This window comes from Astyanax mexicanus, chromosome 16 (assembly GCF_023375975.1).
Source record: "Astyanax mexicanus isolate ESR-SI-001 chromosome 16, AstMex3_surface, whole genome shotgun sequence".
NCBI classification, from domain to species: Eukaryota; Metazoa; Chordata; class Actinopteri; order Characiformes; family Acestrorhamphidae; genus Astyanax; species Astyanax mexicanus.
In genome coordinates, this window is record NC_064423.1 from 19055330 (window position 1) to 19078640 (window position 23311).

The 23311-nt window shown below is 35.9% G+C and overlaps 1 protein-coding gene across 1 annotated transcript; it reads right to left on the minus strand.

Moving 5' to 3' along the window:
* Positions 1-4507: 4507 nt before the first annotated feature.
* On the minus strand, positions 4508-23217 carry ranbp3a (RAN binding protein 3a). Its single transcript, XM_007240219.4, has 17 exons — positions 23155-23217; positions 18965-19020; positions 18794-18830; positions 17742-17825; positions 17560-17631; positions 16876-16941; positions 15445-15540; positions 15228-15337; positions 14823-14939; positions 14644-14726; positions 14451-14526; positions 14244-14349; positions 13725-13849; positions 12231-12357; positions 11867-12009; positions 11419-11602; positions 4508-9371 (listed from the first exon to the last, which is right to left on the minus strand). Exons 1-17 carry the CDS (start codon positions 23174-23176, stop codon positions 9328-9330), a joined length of 1548 nt encoding a protein of 515 aa, XP_007240281.3. The 5' UTR covers positions 23177-23217; the 3' UTR covers positions 4508-9327.
* Between the last annotated feature and the right edge of the window lie 94 nt (positions 23218-23311).

Sequence of the window (23311 nt, forward strand, 5' to 3'; positions counted from 1 at the left end):
CAGCTTCAGCTTAGAGCAGGTATGTGCTCTCCAAACACACCCACAGCAACCTCAACCGAATCAAAAATACAAGTGGAATCCTGGTATTTTTTTTCTTTAAAGGGTACACTGATTTTTTTCCATCAATAAAGTAAAATAACATGTGGTGTGGCAACAAATTGGTGCAAAATGTTCCTGGTAAAGCAGGAGAAATAAATGCGAAAATCATAGTCAATAGCAAGATCAAGTGTCATCATACACAGAAATGTGGATCCAAAAGCCAGCTGCCTCAAGGTGCTGCATTTGTGTCTCATAAACAGAACAATTTCTATCGAAAGCCATAAATATTCCATTTACTCACCCATTTAAGTAATTTTCCGATTCTACTTGGTCAGTCGTGCGAAATTTCTGCCTTTGTGCTTAAAGATCGCAAGTAGGCTCTGGACTCACCGCAACCTTGGGAAAATACAAATATATACAGCTTTGTAAAAAAAAATCAGAGACCACCCAAAAATGATGAGTTCCCTTGATTTTACTAAATTTAAAACCTTTGGAATATAATCAAGACTTAGAACTAATACAAGAACTAGTCCAAGCTGACCTAATTGAATTTTTGCCAAATTGAAAGTTATCCAAAAGCAGTGTGTAAGACTGGTGGAGGAAAACATGCCAAAATGCATGAAAACTGTGATTAAAAACCAGGGTTATTCCACCAAATATTGATTTCTGAACTCTTAAAACTTTATGAATATGAACTTGTTTTTTGTGCATTATTTTAGGTCTGAAAGCTCTGCATCTTTTTTGTTATTTCAGCCATTTCTCATTCTCTGCAAATAAATGCTCTAAATTACTATTTTTATTTGGAATTTGGGAGAAAGTTTGTCCATAGTTTATAAAATAAAACAACAATGTTGATTTTACTCAAAAATATACCTATAAATTGCAAAATCAGAGACACTTTTTCAGAAATTAAAGTGGTCTCTTCATTTTTTTCAGAGCTATATATAAATAACCAAATATACTGTTTAACAGACTTGGGCATTTTAGCCCATACTAGAATATTAAAACTATTTGCTTAATTGCCACACCAAAGAGAAAAAAATAGTAAATCTGCCTGTTGTAAAAAATCCAATAATTGTTTATTGAGTACTGGCAAATCTACTGTATACAGGCTAATGGCTGAATTAAAAATGTAATAATACTCACCTCTGAACGACAAAAGAGCTAGCGCTTTTAGTGTGGTTAGCGGCTAATGCTAATACTGCTAGAGAACTAAACTGAAACTCCTGTAAACAACCTGACTGGTGCACCGGATTATAAGGCGCACTTACGGTTTTTGGGAAAATTAATATATTTTAAGTGCGAAAAATACGGTAAGTGAATTAATGCCATATTAACATCTTTATTTATCTATATTTAGTTAATGTTGTTTAATGTTTATTTGGGCAGTTTGGGCAGAAAGGGCCAAACGGGCAGGTGCTCCAGCCCCCTCCGCCCCCCTCTGCCTGGACAGCTACACTGGTGTTCCAGCAGCTCCCAGTTCAAGGCAGGCTTGTGGCTTGGCAGTTCTTGGGTTGTTCCTGACCATCTGAACCAAATGCCTCTCAGCTAAGGGTGAACATTTTGATCTTCTTCCAGACCATGACAAAGTGGCTACACAATACTTTACGTACAGTCATTTAAACTAAAGTTGTTCGTGTTTTACTGTGTGTAGTTCAATCCAATAAGTGCTGACAAACTAACCTGTTCCCAACAAACTGTGTAGAAGTGCAACAATAAAGAAAGAGAAAGAAGAAGGGCATATCCTTGATCTAGATGAAAAAAAAAGCTCTCACAGAAGAATGGAATTACACGACTGAAACGACATGGAAGAAGATAAGATGTTCTTCTGATGGATGCTTTCAGAGAGCTGATACCAGGGGTATGGAGCAGCAAAGGAGCAATCTTCACCTCCCATAGACAAAAGCCTGGTCCATGGGTGCTTGCAATCCTAAACAAGATAAATGAAGCAGCAAGTTGGACAGTAAAGTGATGACATTTGAGATATATAAGTCAGAGCAGTGTGATGCAAGATCATAAGGTTCTGTTAGGTTCTCTCTTCCACCGAGAGCTATTTCTGATAAGCTTTTATAAAAAGTGGCAGTACTAAAAATGCATCTTGTAATAGACCATTTCAGAACAATCAAACAAATCTGCAGCAGAACAGCCTGAAAAAAGAACATAGATATTTATAGGGATGCAATGTCAAAGCCTAGGATTGACTGCTAGGTGACAACATTACATTGTGACAAGTCAATGTAAAACACAAATTTACACAAATTTAAATAAATGTTTTCACTTTTTTGAAACTCATATATAGATGTATTTCACACAGAGTGATCTATTGTAAGTGTTTATTTCTTTTATTGTTGATGATTATGGCTTACAGCCAATAAAAACCCAAAAATCAGTGTCTCAGAAAGTAACAATGTTATATACAGGGGTTAAACAATAAAACTGAAACGCCTGGTTTTGGACCACAATAATTTATTGTCCCGACGGACAGTTCTGGTGGAAACAGGAGAGTTGAGGTGCACATTAAATTCTGCCGTGATTTGGGCAGCCGTGGTTTTATATTTTTTGGATACAATCCGGGTTAGCACCCGAACATCCCTTTCAGACTGCTTCCTCTTGTGTCCACAGTTAATCCTGTTAGATGTGGTTCGTCCTTCTTGGTGGTATGCTGACATTACCCTGGATACCGTGGCTCTTGATACATCACAAAGACTTGCTGTTTTGGTCACAGATGCGCCAGCAAGACGTGCACCAACAATTTGTCCTCTTTGGAACTTATGTCACCCATAATGTTGTGTGCACTGCAATATTATTTATTCAGAATACTTAATCTAATCAAACTTCAAGGGCCTAATATTCGAAATGATTTAAAGTGCATTTCACTTAACCTAATACAAATTATGTCTGGGACAAGATATCGTCCAAATAAATTATTCATACTGACAGGCTGCACTACAAGCTTACATACGTTTCAATAAGGACAAACCTCACTTTCTTATTCAGCACTATAGAACAAGTGGAAGTCATTTCTATGATGGGTTTCTGGCCTAAACTGGGCTGTCACATTAACTTTTTCAAACCTCCATGAAGTGCTTGGAATTGTCAAATTCCATCTGCAACCCAAGCACAGTCATAATGTCTTTCACTGGAAATTCCATGTTGATCTTGGATGTGCTGAAATAACAGCGCTGCCGGTGCCACACACACGAAAGTGCTTTTCAACACTCATGAGGGTCCACAGATCTGAGAATACAGTCGGGCTGTCTGCATCTCAAGCTGCCGCAGTCATTCTTGTTCAAACAAACACGAAAGCAGTTCGTTTGGTTGTGCAGTTTTACACAATGTCAAGAACACAGAGGTGTGTGTCAGGATCTTTCGCTGTTACACTGTTTAACTAAGATTTTTATAAGGTATAACAAATAGATGAAACGAGCAAGATGAGAAAAGTACAGTTCTGGAAAAATTAAGAGACCACTTCAGTTTCTGAATCAGTTTTTCTGATTTTGCTATTTAAAAGTATATGTTTGAATAAAAATAACATTGTTGTTTTATTCTATAAACTAGACAACATTTCTCCCAAATTCCAAATAAAAATATTAGAGCATTTATTTGCAGAAAATGAGATAAGGCTTAAATAACAAATAAAGAAGCAGAGCTTTCAGACCTCAAATAATGCAAAGAAAACAAGATCATATTCATAAAGTTTTAAGAGTTCAGAAATCAATATTTAGTGGAATAATCCTGCTAGTGTCTTACACACTGCTTTTGGATGACTTTATGCCACTTCTGGAGTAAAAATTCAAGTAGTTCAGTTTGGTTTGATGGCTTGTGATCATCCATCTTCCTTTTGATTACATTCCAAAGGTTTTCAATTTGATAAAATAAAAGAAACTCATTTTTTTTTAAAGTGGTCTCTTATTTTTTTCCAGAGCTGTATATTTTAATACCGTATGTCCAGAGAGTACTAAGCTTTTCATCTAGCTGTTCAGAAACAAAGCAGGTTCATTTTACCCACATGTTACATATTAAACGTATTCATTTTTTCATTATTTAACTTAACGATAAATCACAACATTACTCTGACTATTAGTCGTGCACGAAAACAGCAATGTGACACAACTGCCCTTCAAAACCACATGAAATAAAGCTTTGGGAGGCTGAACTGAAAGAAAAAATTACAAGCACGTTTCTAACTGGCCACTTTGCCAAGTGTTCGAACTTTTACAATTGCTCTGTGCGTCGTATAAAAGCTTATTGTTCACTGCCGGTAAAAGTCTGAGATTTGTCAATGTGGAATTATTAGCACGTAACAATAAACAAATGACTATGAGCTTTTAATTTTCACAGCCATTAAGGCTTGATTGTTTCTAAACACACTCACACATGAATCAGGAGTAATCCCATTGCTCTGTTATACATAAATATTCAATACATCCAAACAAGAGGGTAAATCATTAAAGGAACAACAGACCAATTCACAATTGGATATATTTTTAATATATTTTTCAAATAGCCAACATTTCTAATAACATTTTAGCCCCGCCCCTCCCTTTTTCCTTTTTACTAAAGCTAAAAGCAAACAATAATAGGACAAGATGCTCTACATGGATAGTTACACAAAAATAAGGAGGCCACAATTCATCTCCAAAATCATTCTGAACCAACAATTTCTTGTTTTTTTTACACTGGTGAAAGTGAGGTAATAAGATTTTCTTCTCAAATAAAACCTCAACAAGACATTACTGTTCCAAACCAAGGTTTAACACCTCTTAATCAGTGTTAGTATTACTGTAACTCACTGTAACTTTTTGGGGAATTTAGACTAATTTAGACTAAATAACAAAGACAATCACTGATGAACATGAACCACAGAAGCCCAACAGCTTAGAGAAAAAAAAAAAGAACTGATTAAACATGAAGAAGTTTATCGTTTATCCAACAACAAAAAAAAAAACAACACCTTTTGATATCAATAAATATACTGTAAAGGACAGATTTTCTAAATTAGCATATTGCCTGAGACACCGTGGCATTTGACAAATGTAAAAAAAAAATGCCTGATTAATATTTCTTACATTAGTGAGCTGGCACTAACACTAACTAACGTCTGCCCTCGCTCACACTGCAGGCAGAAACCTCCATATTCCAACGGCAAATTGCTAAACTGCAAATCTAAGAAATTCACATTATGCACAGAAATGTGCAAATAATACTCAAAATGAGAAACAAATTTTAACTTCTGAAACTCAAATTCAAATTAAGTAAACTCTAGAAAGCAAAATCACAGCATTAATTTCTTGTAAATTGGTCTCGCTGCAGTGGCAGTTTTCAAATAAGATCATAAAAAAGTGTTAAAATGCCAGATGTTTTAATCGCCGTTACTACACGTTACGAAATGTGACTATTGCTTCATCTATAATCCCAAATATATGGATTACTTTTAAAAACTGCTATAAAAAACTAAAAAACTTTTTTTTTTTTTTGCATATTTTAGACTCCTATATTACAATGTCTCCACGTTTCCTAGAAACCATATCTGTCCTGTCTATTATCAAGCACATTTATAAAATTTCCAAGCCATGAGAAAAAAAAAAAACCCAAAAAAAACAAAATCCAGTAAAATAGTAAAAGTAAAAGAAGATGATGTTCAACAGATGCCCAGTGGCATTGTACTTTAGCAGCTTAGGCTTTGCAGATACTAACCTATGTATGTATACGACCAAAAGATACAGTTAATCTGCTGTAAACAATTCCAGTCTGATAAACCAACCCAATCTCACCGACCAAACATTCACACGTGAACGTCTAGCCCCTCCGGCTCCCTTACACTCTTACGTTCATATTGATGGGAAAATAACTTAAACAGATGGGAAAGTGCTGAAGAACCTTGGCCCTTTAAAATACAGGAAAGCTATACATTCATATCTGTGCCCTGTGAGAGGCTTTATGAGTTTATTTTTAAACAAAAATAATAATATAATGAAAGAAACAAAAAAAAACACTATGCACACAAGATCACATACTGCTACAGAATGCAGGAAAGATTCGAAATATGGTTTCTTATCTTTCAACTTCAAGGCTTTTTGCTCCGATCATCAATTTTCGTTTTTTATTTTCACACACTTTTTGTGGATGTTTTACTAGCTTTTCTTACTTAAAATACATATTTTCACGAAGAGATTTTTGGCAGTACAGGAGTGGTAGTGCACAACAACAATACAATAATGTTCATGTGTCCCATTCTCTAGGTTTGAATATACATAGGTTAAAAAACAGGGGCGCTACTCTTCACTGAAGGATATTAGATAAGAAACATTACTGCATCTTCTTAAAGATCCTTTTCACAAACACAACATATCCCACATCATCACTCACAGAAGCTTGAGCTCTTTAAACAAATGGCAGTGTTGTTTAATCTGAGTCCGTGTTTTCAGTGCTGTCTGCTGATAAACTGTGTCGGGGTGGATGCAATAATACAGACTCTCTCACCAGCCTGCCTTTTAGCATACAGTACAGTGCAGATGTTTTAGGCAACTATGACAATTATTTAAGACTACTTAATCTTTGCTTAAAGACACCAGTTACATTAGAACTGATGCAGGTATCAAGTATTAATAAAAATTTAAATAAAGCCCTATTCAGATAGGATTAGTTGTGAGTGGGGTAAGTGGGATAATTGAGGTATTACCAGAGATTTTAGGTGATTTTAGTCCTGTCTGAATGCACCATGTCAGTCATTTTTATGGAATGTGTGCTCCAACATCAATAAAGATTCCAGAATATTTTATGTTCTTTAAAAGGAGCCGTAAAAATAACTTAAGAATGTCTAAATTAATGCTGTGCAAATACACATATCAATGCTGGCAGTATTAGGCAAGTTGTATGTAGCTTTACCTGTAGTTTAAAAGTTAGTTTGCTAATTTAGCTGCAAATTAATAATATTATAATTAATAATATAATATAATAATATAATAATTAATAACTAAAATTTCATTATTACAGACCATAAAATTAACAGAAGTTACAGAATGCTGTTGGCTGGACATTTTAGTTTGGTGGACTATTTTTAAGCCCTATCCTGATTGGATTAGTTTCTCAGGGGGTCCTGGGGTAATTTTCTCTTTTATGGGGGGTCCTTCGTGATTTTATTCTCGTCCGGAACGACCATGTATGTGTTTTTCTACTCTGAGAAAATTACAGGCTGAATCACCTACTTACCGCCCACATACACACACTATATATTACTTTCGGAGGTGAGGGCAGTGCGTAAATTGAGTAGCCGTTCCCATCTCAGTCATTTATGCTGAGATTTCTTATTCTGTTCAAATTAGTCATACGTTTTCTTGACGCCCTGTAATAAAATTATTTTATCCCTCATCTCTATGTAAAACTAATCCCATTCATAAAGGCTTAAAAATAATTTGCATTTTTCTTCATATGAGCTAGTCTGAAAAACAAAGCCTCCAGCTAGCAGTTGGATATGTTCAATTCCATCACCTGATTTAACATTAATAAACACTGATCAACAAAACCAGGTGTTGGATGATATCTATGAATAACACTTTACTCCCATTAACAGTGTTAATAAATAAGTTAACTGTGTTAATGAACACATTTATAACTTATGTAAAACCCCTTCTTTTAAAGGTTTAACTGAGTAATAAACACACCCAGACAAATAGTTTTACCATTCAAAATTTTACAAGTGCCTAAAACCTTTACACAGTATTGTATATCTGTTTCCTGTGGTAACGTCTCCTTTGGGCATCAATTAAAAACTAATAAAAACAAGTATGAGCATGAGGATCTGATTGCTATGCAGTAAGTGAGGTAAAAGACAGGGTAGCAGTGAATTGATGACTTTGAGACAAGCCAATTTCGTGTCCCACATGAAAAGCAAGATGTATTTTTGTTAGAAATACATGGATATGGGAATTACAGGCCAACCTCCAATATTTTCCCCCTGCAAAGGGTGATATGTACATATTCATTAAATGTAGAAATTGGAGCTATATCTATTTGGAAAAGCAGTATTGAAAAGTGAAAAGCATTCATTTATATATGGTTTAAATATTAAAATGAATAAATTGACAATTTTACACAGAACTTATGCATTGTGATCGTGCTCATCTAGAGTAAAATTAACATAAATCATCAAATATCTGTTAAAAATTTAAACAGTTTAAAATATCAATTAGTCAAGTCTAGGTACCTCACCTGTATGAGATGTTGATCATTTATTTTTTAGCAAATCTCTTCCTATATTAAAAGAATTTTGACATCACTGTGCATCTCTAATAAATTTATAGTTAAAATTCAGTTTGTAGGAACACATTTATCTGTTTTCTATTTTACCATGTTTCTCTGCCTTCTTTTTTATCTGCCAGGTTGTTGTAATTAATATTTCTTATTAAACTGAAAGAAGGAAAAAAAAACAAATTTCAAACAAATTTTCTATAAAAATCATTAGAAGATATTATGATATGGTTAAATATATGAAAAAGACAAAAAAAGCAACACTTAGCAGACGCAGAGAATATGTATCTATAACAGAAACTATAAAAATGTGCGTTTAGTCAATAATATAATAATATAAGTTGCAGTATAATTTGCTCGTCCACATCACAGCAAAACAAATGTGGAAAACAACTAAACAAAGGGTTCCACTTTGGACAATTTGGGATATCAGATTCAAATTTGGTTTCAGGGAATATCAAACACAACATTTATATTAATTAGCTGATAGTCATAGGCTGGTTGGGTCTGAACTACAGATGATTTTTATGTAAACAGGATACTATAATGGTGCCTACTGCAGTAATCCAGAAAGCGACGTAAAAATGCTTGTTAAAACCTTTTTAAAACTGAAATGACTGTACACTTTTTGCTTTGTCTGGTTGCACCGGGGATGGAACAATGCTAGTCTTCTTAAAATAATCTGTTTAACTAATTCAGAACTAATTTACTTATTTAAATCACATTTGATGACACTTCAATTTGGGTATTTCTATGTGGGAAATAACAAGAAAACTAAATCTGCTCAAAAGCCCAGACAACCTCTTACACATCAATGTGATGAGCTTGAGAAGTATAGTACGCTTTTTTTTATTATTATTTAGGTCTACTCTGAACAGAAAAGTGCTATCCACCCCATGTCTGTGAATATGAGTTTAGTGAGAAACACCTGCATAATAATCTCACTGGAACGAGCCTTCAGGCCACAGCGATGGAGGTCTGGGATGTTTCCAGCAGTGCCGGCTGCATGGCTGTGTGCAGTGCTGAGAGAAGTTGCTGCTACGTGCTTTCTGAGGACCGGGTCTCGCCTCCTTCTGGGATACCTGCACATAAAATATTATAATATTACAAGAATGAGATTAAAATTTGATTAGTCCTATCAAACCCGGACACCCACTGGTAAAGAAAAAGTTCATGTCATTGCTAGTAAGTATTGCTTCTAAAATGCTGAGCAGACAAAACATCTCCTGTTAGTTTTACTCGTTTATGGCTTATTTTATGATACAGATGATTATTTTTTATAACATACATAGTTTTCAACCTTCGTTTTAAGTGATGTTTAGACTGCAGTTGTACCACATTTGTTTAACGTTGCTTTCTAACAAGATTTCTTTGGGCAAAAAACACTGATATTCAATAACAAAATTAATTTGATTGACTGGTTGTATTGGAATCTTTAGATTTTCAGCTCAATTATGTAATCACAATGAAACACACAATGCTGCAATTTCTTGTTCAACCACTTAATGGCGATACAGACCTCTCACACAGCTAGAAATTCACTGTTGATTGATTTCATCATATCTGACCATTTCTGACGTTAACATATTTGTAGAATAAATAAAACTAATGTGACTCTTAGAAAAAGAAGAGTTTTAACACCACTAACCAGATACCCCTCTCAAGAAGCCATCATTTAGCTCATACAGTGCGTAACAGCAGAGCTAGCAAAGACCAAGGATACTCTAAACTCTTCAGAACAGTTCTGCTTTGGAATTTTCTGCAGTTGGTGATTGCAAAAAGAAAAGTACATTCCAGCCTGAGAGGCAATGCACAAAACATTACAGATGTATTACCAAATTGACCTGGAAAGGGATACAACTCCTGTCCTATGCCAAGAAATATCATGAAGTAGTCACCCCACTGCTAATTGAGCTCCATTGGCTACCAGTTGATGCTCGCATTAAATTCAAAGCTATTACAATCGCCTACAAGGTGATGACAGAACAGCTCCTTCCTACCTGCACTCGCTCCTGAAGGCTTACGCTACCTCCCGGCCGCTGCGCTCCTCCAATGAACGTCGCCTCGCTTTACCAAACAAACATTCACACAAAGCAATCCAGACTGTTCTCATACAGAGTTCCCCAATGGTGGAACAAACTACCTTCTACTACCAGATCAGGAGAATCTCTCGCTATCTTTAATAAACTCCTGAAGAAAGAGCTCTTCAAAGAGCACTTACTCTCCTAACACCTCTAACAATCTAACTACTTCTAACCTCATTTCCTTCTTCTCCTCCTTCACTCCTCTATCCCATTATTTCCCTTTGACCTCCTTTAGGCCCTGTCTAAACATGTTTTTACCTTTAACTTCCATTACTTTTGTACTTCACTATTGTAAGTCGCTTTGCCAAATGTAATGTAATGTAATGTATTCTGAGATGAAGAAGTGCTTATTGTAGAAAATAAACAAGATCATGACAGATATTGAAATCCCACTATTTTTTTTGTAATCAACAGGCTTTAAAATTGGCTATTTTTAAATGTGGAAATGAGCAATTACAAGGCATACTGCAATATAGATAGAAAAAAAAAACAGTGTGAGTGTGTGCTGTTTATAATTAGCTTTCTTTTAATTAGAATTTAATCAGATCTTTTTTTTTTCTTTCAGATACACTATTAAGCATGTTCCTCTGATATCAGCTTGATAGGTCCCATCATTAGTTTACAGAGCCATAAATTTGAGAATAGAGCCATAGGCTAATATCTGATGTTGCTTTCACTCTTAGTCTGGCACAAACTGAAAGCCTGAATGTTGGCTGAAAAGAGTTAATGCTAAATAATACCTTCAAAGTACTCTTTGCCGACAGCCAATGCCATAATAAGCTGTATGACATGCTCCAAAAGGGCTAGACTGTCCTGTTTAAAAAGCACTTTGAAGATTACCGGTCTATAGGCAGCACAGTACAAATACACACATGGGTAGCATTTCTTCCACAGTGTGGTAAAAGTGAGATTTTATGAAAAACTGCAGTGTCAGCAGTTGGCAGATTCAGGACACAGTATTTCAGACACTAGTGGGCAGACTTTATCCTGCTAAATAGTATTCACGTGGACAGACTGAAAGAGGGCTAGTGTTCCGTTACGTTACCTGAAGCAGGAACAGAAGCAGCAGTAGTAGGGGGGGCGCGAGAGTCGTCCTCGTCGCTGGACCGGCTTGCCTCGCCCTCCGGGAGTGTTGGCTGAGGCTCTGGCTCTTGTTCTGCGTGACTCCGCAGGGCCAGGATGCGGTGATGCAGAGCTGCGAACAGCTGCCCTGAGTCTTTAGAGCTCGCCTGAGGAAGAAGCACGCACAGACCAGAGGCTTAGGCAGGACACAGCTGACAAACCCTCTGTCACTTTTTCCTAGGTCTGCTGCAAATATCGTCAGTAAGACTATTTATCAGTCATAGTGGTCTTGATACTGTCTAATTGCACTAATATACTGATGATTTATGTATTTTTACAGTTAAACAAATCAGGCCATCTCAACAACCCAGAAGGGAAAAATCTGTAGAGTTGTTATATCTCCTTAATTGGGTTTAAATCTCTTTTCTTACTGATATAAGGAAGACTTTAATTCCCTGGTCCTCAGTGTCCATGGCAGTAATGCGAATGCTCTTCTCACTGGCTTTATCCACCTGCATCTGAGCCCACAGCTTTGTGTTCAGAATCAGGCGCAGGCTTCCTTGAGTTCGCATCACTGAAAATAAAAACACACATCCAATCATTACTCATCAATAAGCTTAATGTAATTAAAGTGTGAAGTTTTTAGGCATTTGATTGACATTCAGAATGTGATATATCTGATCATACACAGAAAACTCTTTTCACAGTAACAAATTTAAGAATTATACAGAACCAAATCTAGCTAACACATACATACAAGTTGTAAGGTGTTATCTTGTGAGTAGACAGTCTTACCCAGTCTGGACTGCAGCGTTCCATTTTGCACATCAGTTGACGACATGTCGTTAAGTCTCAGAAGTCCACAACCTCTCTCAACCCACGACTGTGAGCTCTTCTCAAAAACAAACAGCTTGCACTGGATCTAGGCAACAAAAATATATTTTAAATTACAATGTTAACCTGTGTTATCCTCAAAAACTATCAAAAATGTATTGAAGGTTGCATATCATGGAAATCATTATTCTTAAAACTGGTTTCAAATGTGTAATATATATTAAACAAAAAAAAAAAAAAAAAAAATGTGTTTCATCCCGATAAAAGCTTGTCTATCAATGCAAATGCTATCTGTACATGTCACATATGTTTTTGCCCAATCCCATTTTACCCCTCTGTTCTCGGGCGTGCATGCCAAGGGGTAGGGGTGTCCTGATTCTTGTTAGGCTGGAGGGGTAGGGGAAGGGATAGCACTTGTTACTTCTTCATACTGAGATTTTTCAGATACACACTTCAAACTGAGGTGTCTGACAATCGCTGGTAAGAAACCTGAAAATGTAAGTATTTGCCTTTTTAAAAGTGACTATTAGCGCTATATCGCCATAGTTTAAGGTGTAGTTTCAATGTTTTATGGCCAAATTCTTCATATCAAGCATAGAAAAGATCACTAATAGTTTGTTACAGTAGCTAGCTAGTTAGCTAACTTTCTCATTCCACCTTAAATGGTGCAACAGACAGCAGGGGCTGCAGCATTTAACAAGAAACGGAAAAATAAAATAAAAGCTAATTATAGCTCATTCCACCTTCCCATCACAGAGGAATTAAGGAATGGACAATATTTTTTTTTTTTATTAATTTATTAATCTGCACCATCTCCCCCCTTCCTAAAGACATACAATGCCCTAAAGTTAACTAGCATTTAGGTTACTGAACTTTAGTGCTCTAATGTTATCATTGGTGCCTGAAGGGTTGTCCCAGTTCTTAGGGAGAACAATTCTAAAAAGAAGGGAGTAGTGGTAAGTGGTAGAGCCAAGGGGTGAAATAAGATTGGGCCTTTATGAAGGGACACTAACAAAAAGCATGTTCCTAAAGTCCAAAGTTTATTTTATGTTTTTTTATGTTCCCAACACACCTGATTCAACTAATCAGCTAATTAACAGCCCATTATTGAGTGAAAGTAGGTGTGTAAATGCAGAAAAAGCACTAAAATGTGTATGGGAGTGGACCTCTAGAACCAGTGTTAAGAAATATTGTTCAGACTGCTATATAGAAACCTGAATGGAAAAATTCACATTTATATAATTCTTCCATAGAAAATTAATATTAATCCAAGTAATCTAAACATATATTCTAGTTTACAAAAAGTAATACAGTTTAAAGAGCTTCTTATAAACCTTCAAGTGAACCTTCTTGTAGTGATTCCAAGATCTGTCATGGGCAGGGTCAGGCCCCAGCAACTTGACATGAAATAACCTATATGGCCTGGAAGAGAGACTGTGGAAGACTTGTTCTTACCTGTAAAACATTGCTTTCTGACTCTTCTCCAGTCCTCACCTCCACTTTCTCTAGTAAGCACTTCTTGGCAGTAGCTTTTGTGTATGCAGCTGCTGACTCCTCCAGAGAGTCTGCTGTGTTAGCATCTACAAAACACACACACACACACACACACACACACACGTACTATTACATTACAGCTTCAGTATTAACAGAACCACCTTTTAAAACACATACAAATCCACTCAATCTTTATACCATAGTAGTATACCATAAATTAGTGTTTTGGACAGTGAATTCTCCACTTTGTGTGAAGGCATTATATAGTAGGTATTCTAGTTTTCCTAGACAGCTAAAATTGTCAAGGTATGAATGCATTAAGCTGTAGGTTAAAAAAAAAAGCTCTGGAAAGTCCAACTGGCACCTGATTGGGAAAATTTTGTAACAAAATTGCAGTGGATGGATTTCCCTTTTGCGAACATTTAGGATAATGAGAGCACTTATCCCTCTCCGATTACGCTTACATTTTCTACAGCATACCTTTTTCAGAATTGACATCTTGTGAAGAGCAGGGTTCACTGCTTGGACTCTCTGGCTTCGACTCCACCCTGCCCTCTGCTGTTGCTTTACTGCATTTCATCGGGCTCTGAAAGCAAAACCGGACAGTTCAGCACCGTGCCTCAGCAAGACTCTACTGAGGTGAACTGAGGCAAGACCATAGACATGAGGAATAATTTGTCATCTTACCAAAACACGATCTGACATGTTCTGCCCAAAAACAAACTTTGCACCAGCATCACTGCACTCATCCTCTTTCTGGGAGCTGAAAAAGAACAACATCCATGTTAGGAGCTATAAAACAAGTTGCTTGATTACACACAGTGTAAAAAGCTATTGGAAGAAGTCAAACATTTGAGATAATTGTTTTTCGTTTTTTTACCTTGTGTTATTCATGTACTGTAGAAAATAATTTGTCTCTTCTGACTGAGATGTGTCTGGTCTGGAATTACTTTCTTTACTTTCCTGCAGGTATTACAAAGAAACAGTGTTTAATAAAAACTCATCAGTGTGATCATCAGTTTTAAAGCTGAAAAGAAATCTTAAAAGAAATTCATCAACCTTGATTCTCTCTTTGATATTCTGTCCAAAGACAAATGATGACTCCGTGGGATGAACCTTGTCTTTACTTTCGTCCCCATTCTTTTGTTGCTCATCTCCATCTTCACCTTTTGATATCTTTAAAGAATATACAAGAATATAAGAGTATTACAGATATTATTTCACTACACAGATTATAGCTGTGCTCCAAAGCCTGGGCTGCAGCAGAGGTAGATCAAGGACTGCCCTATAAGAACCCCTGCTCAGTAGCTTATTGGTCACACAAATTAAACAGTCTAAAAAAATTTTATTTTGGGCCAGACTTTTATGAAGTAGTGACTGAGAAATGCAGCCTACGTGGGCTGCAGCATATTTTTTAAAACACAGCTTGCATTTGTTTTCTTTTCCAAATTTCTCTGTGCTTACCGGTGACCTGTCAGTCTCATGTGTGCCTCCATCAGAGTTTTCACAGGACTCCTCTGGTCTTGGCTGTGCTTCCAATGGCTTGTTCACTCCATTCGTACCACTGTTAGAATCTACAATATGCCAAAGACAGGGATGTTCCAATATGTGTATATATTTTTTTTCAACTTCTTATATAAAGTATATCTATGTTCCTTTACTTATTTTACAACAAACTTACTGCATGAACTTAAAGACTTGGAGGACGGAGGTGCCTGAAGTACAGCAGGACGAAGCACACTGCGCTGCTCCTCCTTAGGTTTCTGACTTGGTACTCCTGAAATTGAAAAAAAAAAAAAATCAATCAGAACAAAGGGCCAGTTCACAGCAATGTTGCTAATCCTGTGCATAAAGTTGGTACAGAAAGTATTCAGACCCCTTAAAATGTTTAACTCTTTGTTTCATTGCAGTCATTTGCTACAATTAAAAAAATAAACATTTTAAAATTTTAAAATTAAAAAGTCTATTTTACTTTTCTTTAATGTTAACTCAGCACCCCTTCTTCACATAAAAAACCTGAAATTTATATATATATATATATATATAAAAAAAAAATTATATCACATGGTCATAAGTTTTCAGACCCTTTGCTCAGTATTGAGTAGAAGCACCCTTTTGAGCTTCTGGATTCACACCTGGATTTGAGGATCCTTCAGGCTAAATGGTAAACGTTGATTGAAACAAAGAGTGAAAAAGTTAAAGGAGTCTGAATACCTTCTGTACCCACTGTATAGTCAACTACTATCTACGTGGATATTTACAACTAACTGTTGAACAAAGGAACAGAAACAAGAGTAGCTTTAAGATAGATAAAGTAGATAAAGGTATTCTGTGGCTATTAGGAATTCATAATGTGTCACAATCTGCATGAGACAAGACTAAAAACTTAATATTAAACAGGGTTGATTTTAATAAAATTCCAATACCAAACAATGACTCATCATGACACCTAACATCAAAGAATTAGGACGATGGAGAAACGCTGCAACTCTAGCAATTGAAATTGATTGAAATGTCATTTGGTGTAAGGCCAGCGCTAAGTGCATCATTTTAGATGCATGGTCTAAAATGTAGACAAAATACACAAAACGGATATATAAGGACGTATAAAAAAAAAAAACTTATGAAGCTGACTGTATAACCTTAGTGATATCACTTACTAGTAGGAGTGGGCAATATGAACGATATACTGAAGGTAATATTACAATATTTCAGGCTATTTTTGCAATAACAATATTCGTGGCAATATGACAAAACATTTAATTAAAATTAATAATTCATGCATACACTACACTACTTGCAACAAAAAAATATTAACTGTTATTTGGTGTTGATATTGAATACGATATAATATAGCACACTCCTAATTGAGATTTTCATCAGATTAAAACAAGATGTACTCTATATATATTCAGTAAAATAAATTATAATTTGTCTTTAGTAGATATTTAATGGAAAATGATAATAGGAAATAATAGCAAAACATTTTTACCCTTATGGCCCATATGGCACCAAAACAATATGATGATACTTCAGGTAATTTTTGTGATAAAGATATAAAAAGTTGGCAGATATTATTGCAAACTATACTACATGGCACAACCCTACTTACCAGCACTTGGTGCTTGCCCATGTATTAGCGTTGGTGGCCTCAGACGAAAACCCACAACTTTCTCCTCTGCCCAAAAGAACACAAATATTCTAGTTAAATAACCAACAAACCACACACTCATACAGACAGACACACACATATATACAGACAGGGTAGATAATAAAAGCACAGTTATGCTTTATTTGTACTTTGCATGCATGTGCACAGGAATGGCTGCTCCACATAACCTATGGTCACTCAAGATAGCTAGTTCTGCACATCCATAGAAATAAAAGAATGCTGGAAAAATAAGCAAGATACAATCTCCTCAAATGTCTGTTCTTTCAGAGTTGACCTTGTTGTGTGAAAGCAGCTTAAGGCAGGTATTCCTGTGCTGGGCTGAGATGTTTCAGCTCTGACATGACCCATGGTGAATATAGCTTTTAATCCTCCACATAAACCAAAGGTATGCAGACAAGTATGTGAAAAATGCTGTTAAAATATAACGCTAGCCTAACTGCATATTAAAGCAACACATGAATAATAAAAGTCTTAGATTTTAACCTGCATATTAAAGCAACACATGAATAATAAAAGTCTTAGATTTTAACCGTGCACAAGATAATGTTATATAAATCAAACCATATGACTGTAATATGTAATGTAGAATACTCTTTAACAGGGGTTTCCTGTATTAAGTCTTACCGGGCTCCGAATCAGAATTTCCAGTCGGGGACTGGCAGAAATTGGATGGCATGAAAACATTGTTCTTAGACACTGGAAAATTAAAAGAAAAATTTAAATCAATTAAAAACACATTATGCAGTATAGAACTATTATGAAGTTTCTGAATAATCACTAACATCCAAATAAAACCGCTCTTTTACCTGAGTTAGAGGGTGGAAAGTGTGTGAATGATAATGTTTCTCTTTTAGCAGGGGGACAGTAGCTGCTGTCATCTCGATCAGAGTCTGGAAAACATGGGATTGGTACATAAATGTCAATAATAATAATACAAATTAAAGCATTCTTTCATATACTTACTTCTACTAATACTTAAATGTGTAAATTTTTTTTACCAAATTTTATGTTTCACCTTAAATGGGGCAGCAGCTATACTCTGGCTCCACTAGTACCAGTAATAGCACTGCTATACTATTTAAGGTGGAATGGAATTAAAAAAAAAAAAGCTAACATCTGCATTGTACAAAGGGTAGTCTCAATGAACTGTACAGTCTGTACAGATTTTTCTGATCCTATTTTTTCATGATTGACGTCAATAAAGCCATTTTTCTTATTCCTTTTGTTTTCGGTCAGAGCAAATGATAGCGTAACTGACAAGAGCAGCAAGCTGTAGCACTTCCTTGTTTACTCTGCATCTCCTAGATTACGTGAGCTGTGAGTTTTGAGGCACGTTCTGTTCTGCTGTGTATGATCTCTAGTCATTTACTGTGCAAAAATACGTTTTTTTCATTAACCATAAAAATCTGGAAAACTCAGTCAGGAAGTGTAAGACACCCAGTTTGTTTATTATTACAAGAAGTGTAGTGAACACAAACCTATAATCAACAATAAGAGTGTAAGCTACAGTCCGATATACTCTCCTCAGAATGGCTAAAGAGCTAGTGCGGTTAGCAGGTAATGCTAATGCTGCTCCAGCAGTGCTATCCAGGGTTAGGAGCAGATTACAGGCCAATAATACTCACCTCTGGTTATTGGCTAACGCTAATGCTACTCCAGCCCCTGTTCTGGAGAACTTAACTGAAACGCCTAAATAACGCTTCACTTCAGTGGAGCGGCTTTAATGCTCCTTATAACCTGACTGGTAAAACTCATACATTACGTGCACTGTCGATTTTTGGAGAAATTAAAGGATTTTAAGTGAAAGTGAAAAATATGGTACTATATTTGTTTCTAACAGTCAATTGAAAAAACTCACCTTCTCCATCTTCTGCACCGGACCCATCTGCTGACCTCTGAGGACAAAGTGAGTGAGTCAACATTAGAGTCCAGCACTGCATTATTATTACTGCAGCTTTTTACACAGCAAAAACAACACAATCACAACTGCTGCTGCACACAGCCCACTAATGAACTAATGAACTCTTACCTTCTGTGCTCTGTCCTTCTGAAACACAAATGCTGGTGCAGCTATAGCAGGTTTATCTGTAAATGGAAAAAAAGAGAATCTATTATTGGGCAGGATACACAAAACCCACACAATTTCCATTCTACAGGTAGAAAGACTATTAGAGGGCAGCAGAAATAGGCCAAACTTCAACATGCAAACAGTGTCTAGGGCAAATGCTAAAATACATGTCTATAAAACGTAACACTAAAGTGCTTTTTTGCTCAGTAAAACACATATATTAAAAGTATGTTATTAAAACTATATCGTAAGCTGGGCCATTACAATTAGAAACAAATCTCACATTTTACTGACATAATTATAACTTGCATGTTTAGTGTGTGTGTGTGCTTTTTAACATGTTGATCTGGGACTGATATGTACACAATGCTTCTGAATAGGTTTCTCTGATTTTGCTATTTATATGTATATGTTAATGAATAAGTAAAATGAACATTGTTGTTTTATTCTACAATTTACAGACATTTCTCCCACATTTCGAATAAAAAATATTGTAATTTAGAGCATTTATTTGCAGAAAATGAGAAATGACTGAAAAAAAAAGATGTAGGCCTTTTAGACCTCAAATAAAGCACAGAAAACAAGTTCATATTCATAAAGGTTTAAGAGTTTAGAAATCAATAATTGGTGGAATAACCCTGGTTTTTAATCACAGTTGTCATGCATCTTGGCATGTTCTCCTCCACCAGTCTTACACACTGCTTTTGGATAACTTTATGCCTCTTCTGGTGCAAAAAATCAAGCAGTTCAGCTTGGTTTGATGGCTGTGATCATTCATCTTCCTCTTGTTTTTATTTTGGTAAAACCAAATAAACTCATCATTTTTTACTTTTCTCTTATTTTTTTCCAGAGCTGTAAATATTTACAATAATATAAAACACTAAACAACTTTAGTTATGTGTAGTACGCTCTTGACAAATTAGTCACCCAAAAATAATTTATATTTGTAATATTCTGATATTACTCTAGAATTAAAACGATGACGATGTTAACATTGATGACATGGCTCTGATCTGCTCTATTTTTAACTTACTATAAGGCGAGTGCAACATGCAGGATGGCTATCTGTAAATTCACAGTCCACTGATCAGCACATTATATGCTTGTTATTCTGACAATCATGTGATGCATCAAAAGTGACCCATTTAAAACGAGCTCACAACATTAAATGAGAGACAATGAATTATAGCAGGAAAACAAAAAATAATTATCTTTTGCTTTATGTAATTTCCTATTGAATGTAATACTAAAGAATAAATGCATCAAATGGTGCACTAAACAAAACTGCAAAACAATAACAGCATGTCCCACTACATTAATGTCTTTATAAGCAAAAAAATATATTTTTTAAGCTGTTCTAGAATCTGTACCCTATTCACCATATAGTACACTATAGCTTGGTCCGAAAACGTGCTAAATGTTTTTACTGTTTGTGTTTCATCATGAGAGACATAGATCCATCTCTATTTACAATTACTAACAGCTTTTATCACTAAAATTCAAAGGGTGTCATTGTGTAAGGTGTGATAACTTGACAAACAAAGTAATGCACAATATATAATCTATTTTGATTAAATATTTGTGGTTAAATATCTGCATTTGATTAGCATTTACAGAAGTTCTTGTTAAAAGCTCCTGTTCAGAAGTTTTAGAAATATATAATTTATATTCCCTAGGAAAAAGCTTACTTTATTTTTTTGTAAGCCAAAGAGAAGTTTCATTTTGGCTTACTCCAGCAAAGTAGAGAGCTGATTTAGCACATGAGCATAGCTGAGTGATCAAGTTATGAGTTTTGAATGAAGAGCATATGCTATATCTGTTTCGTATTTATGTATGGATGAGTGTAGGCAGTAAAGGACCCATAACTTACATTTTATTGTATTGACATTTTTTTTTTACCTTGATGTCTATTTACAGCAATTGTTTGGCTTTATATGGCAAAACATTCAAATGTATTAAAAAAAAATTAAATGTACAACTGTACATATTTTACAATAAACATCTTAGCACAGAGGTGGTTCATAAATAGTACAGTGACCAACACACTGAACACACTTTCTACCCGTTAAGCGAAACAGAAAAGCTTGTGGGAAACTGGCCATTTGAAAACAAAATATGGATACCTTTGGTAAACCACATAAACCTCATTAGTGAACATGGACTAACCCGTAGTTTTATCCTTTTATGTCTATAACAATACATTTTAAGCTTAAAATCAAACCAGCAATACAAGCATTACCTCAAGCATTTGTTAGCAACAACTCTAAGTCCCATCTCTGTGATGCAGTTTGGTAATATTCTGGTATTTTCATTATAAAAGTGATTTTATAGTTACAGCTGTAGATCTAGCATCATAGCTGATATTTCAAATCTGACATAAGCGTTCGTACTAGCAACTAGAAATTTTAGGCTAAAGCGATTTCCAAGTTCTAGATAGCGATACCTTTCATCATTAATATACCGCATTATATAAGAACAAATCCCACATAATACTCACACAAGCACACTGGCTAACTAGCCCTATCTGGACGGGATTAGATTCTCAGGGGGACATCTGTGAAAAATATTTCATACTAGTGATAAAACTCTTGCGTCCGGACTGCAATTGTAAAAACAGGAGGACCAGTGAATTTTTTGGCTTTCTTGTTCAGTAGCTCCTCCATTTCTACTTGCTGTTGTGTTTATGTGGATCTCCGTGGAAACGTGCACCCAAAGTGTAATTAGGGTGCGTAACAGTGGACAAATAGCTATTTTATTAAACGTGAGGTGACGAAACTCAGAGATGTGAGTCCGGACGAGACTAAAATTACCAGAGGACCATGTAGTTCAGGGAATAATAGTAGGTAATTCAGCCAGAGGAGATCTGAGAAAAACATGTAACTAAATGGTTGTTCCGAATGGGAATAAAATCACAGAGAACCCCCCCAAAAAAGAGAAAATTACCCCAGGACCCCCTGAGAAATAAACCAGTCGGAATAAACCTAAAAATCCAAGACACTGAACACTCTCTTCACTCTCTGAACCAGTTAAGCTTAATGCTTCAGGGGAAATTATCATTTAAAAACAAATTATGAATACCTTTGGTAGCTACATAAATCACATTAAACCTCAACATAAATGAATATGGACTAACTCATAGTTGGATGATTTTGTCTATGACAGACATTTTAACTCTGCTTTTTACTAGCAACAACTCTAAATCATATCACTGTAAAGCAGTTTGGTAGAATTAGCTAATATTCTTTTATATTTTGACAAGTCTAAAGGGCTTTATGCAGCTAGTATCTAAAAAATAATAGTTCCTAGTAGAAGAACTGCATCGCTGAGACCTGAAACTGAGCTTTTTAGTAATAAATAAAGCAGTCGCTTCTGTGGTTTTAGATTTAAACGGCTTGCTATCTTATACATATCTGGGTAGCTTTAGCTAGCTTAAGCAATAATGTAACTTACAGCGTAACGTATGAGGAAACCTCAAACAATACCTGCTTAACTACTTAACTAAGTTAACGCACTGTAGCTACGACTGCAGAGAGGCTCAAGTTAGCTAACTAGTAACTAGCTTAGCTAGGTTGGCTTTATAATAACTAGAGCCTTATTCGAAGTTTCCGTTCCACCTTAAATGCTGTGGAGGTTCCACTGCCGTTATTAGCTACATTCTGGCGCCAGACAACGTTTTTAAGGTGGAACGGGAAAAATCGAATAAGGCTCCAACTTCAGCTTAGCCGATGTGCTGCAGAAATGTGTTAATGATTTAGCTGGTTAATACGTGTGTGTTTCAGGTAAGTTAGCTGCACCAGCAGAATAAAACAGGAGGCGAGCCTGTGTTTTCTGATATAAAGCTATATACCTATGAAGCTATATATCTACTGTAGAGCCACTGTACCGCCGCTCCTCCCCCTGTTTCTCCTCATTAACCACCATTCACCCCGCGCTAGCTTAGCTCCCCGAGCTAACCGCTAACAGCCCTGCCTCTACACTAAACACTGCTGGAGACTCAGCCGGACCAGCGGCGGGTTTGGAGCCACCAGTCTGTTTTTAGAAGCAGCAGCAGAATGCATCAAAGCTTATCTACGTCCCTCTTCCACAATCAGCAGCCAACAAAACACCGGTGTGTGTCTCCCACAGCAAATTACTGCACTCCAGACCCTTACCTTCATTTGACAAGTCCGCCATTTTATTCCTTTACTGTACCCATGATCCTTCAGGACCAGGGCTTTTGTTTTTGTTTTTAATTTGTGAAACCGCGAGACATCAGCGCACAGCTCTCGAAAAAAATGAGACCACTTAAAAATGATGTGTTTCTTTGAT

Excerpts from the sequence above, each read along its gene's own strand:
- ranbp3a (XM_007240219.4), bottom strand. The coding sequence starts at position 23,176 with ATGGCGGACTTGTCAAATGAAG. Across the intron at positions 14,527-14,643 it reads CAGTACATGAATAACACAAG|CTCCCAGAAAGAGGATGAGT; the intron begins GTAAAAAAACGA and ends GTTCTTTTTCAG. Across the intron at positions 12,010-12,230 it reads AACGCTGCAGTCCAGACTGG|TGATGCGAACTCAAGGAAGC; the intron begins GTAAGACTGTCT and ends TTTTATTTTCAG.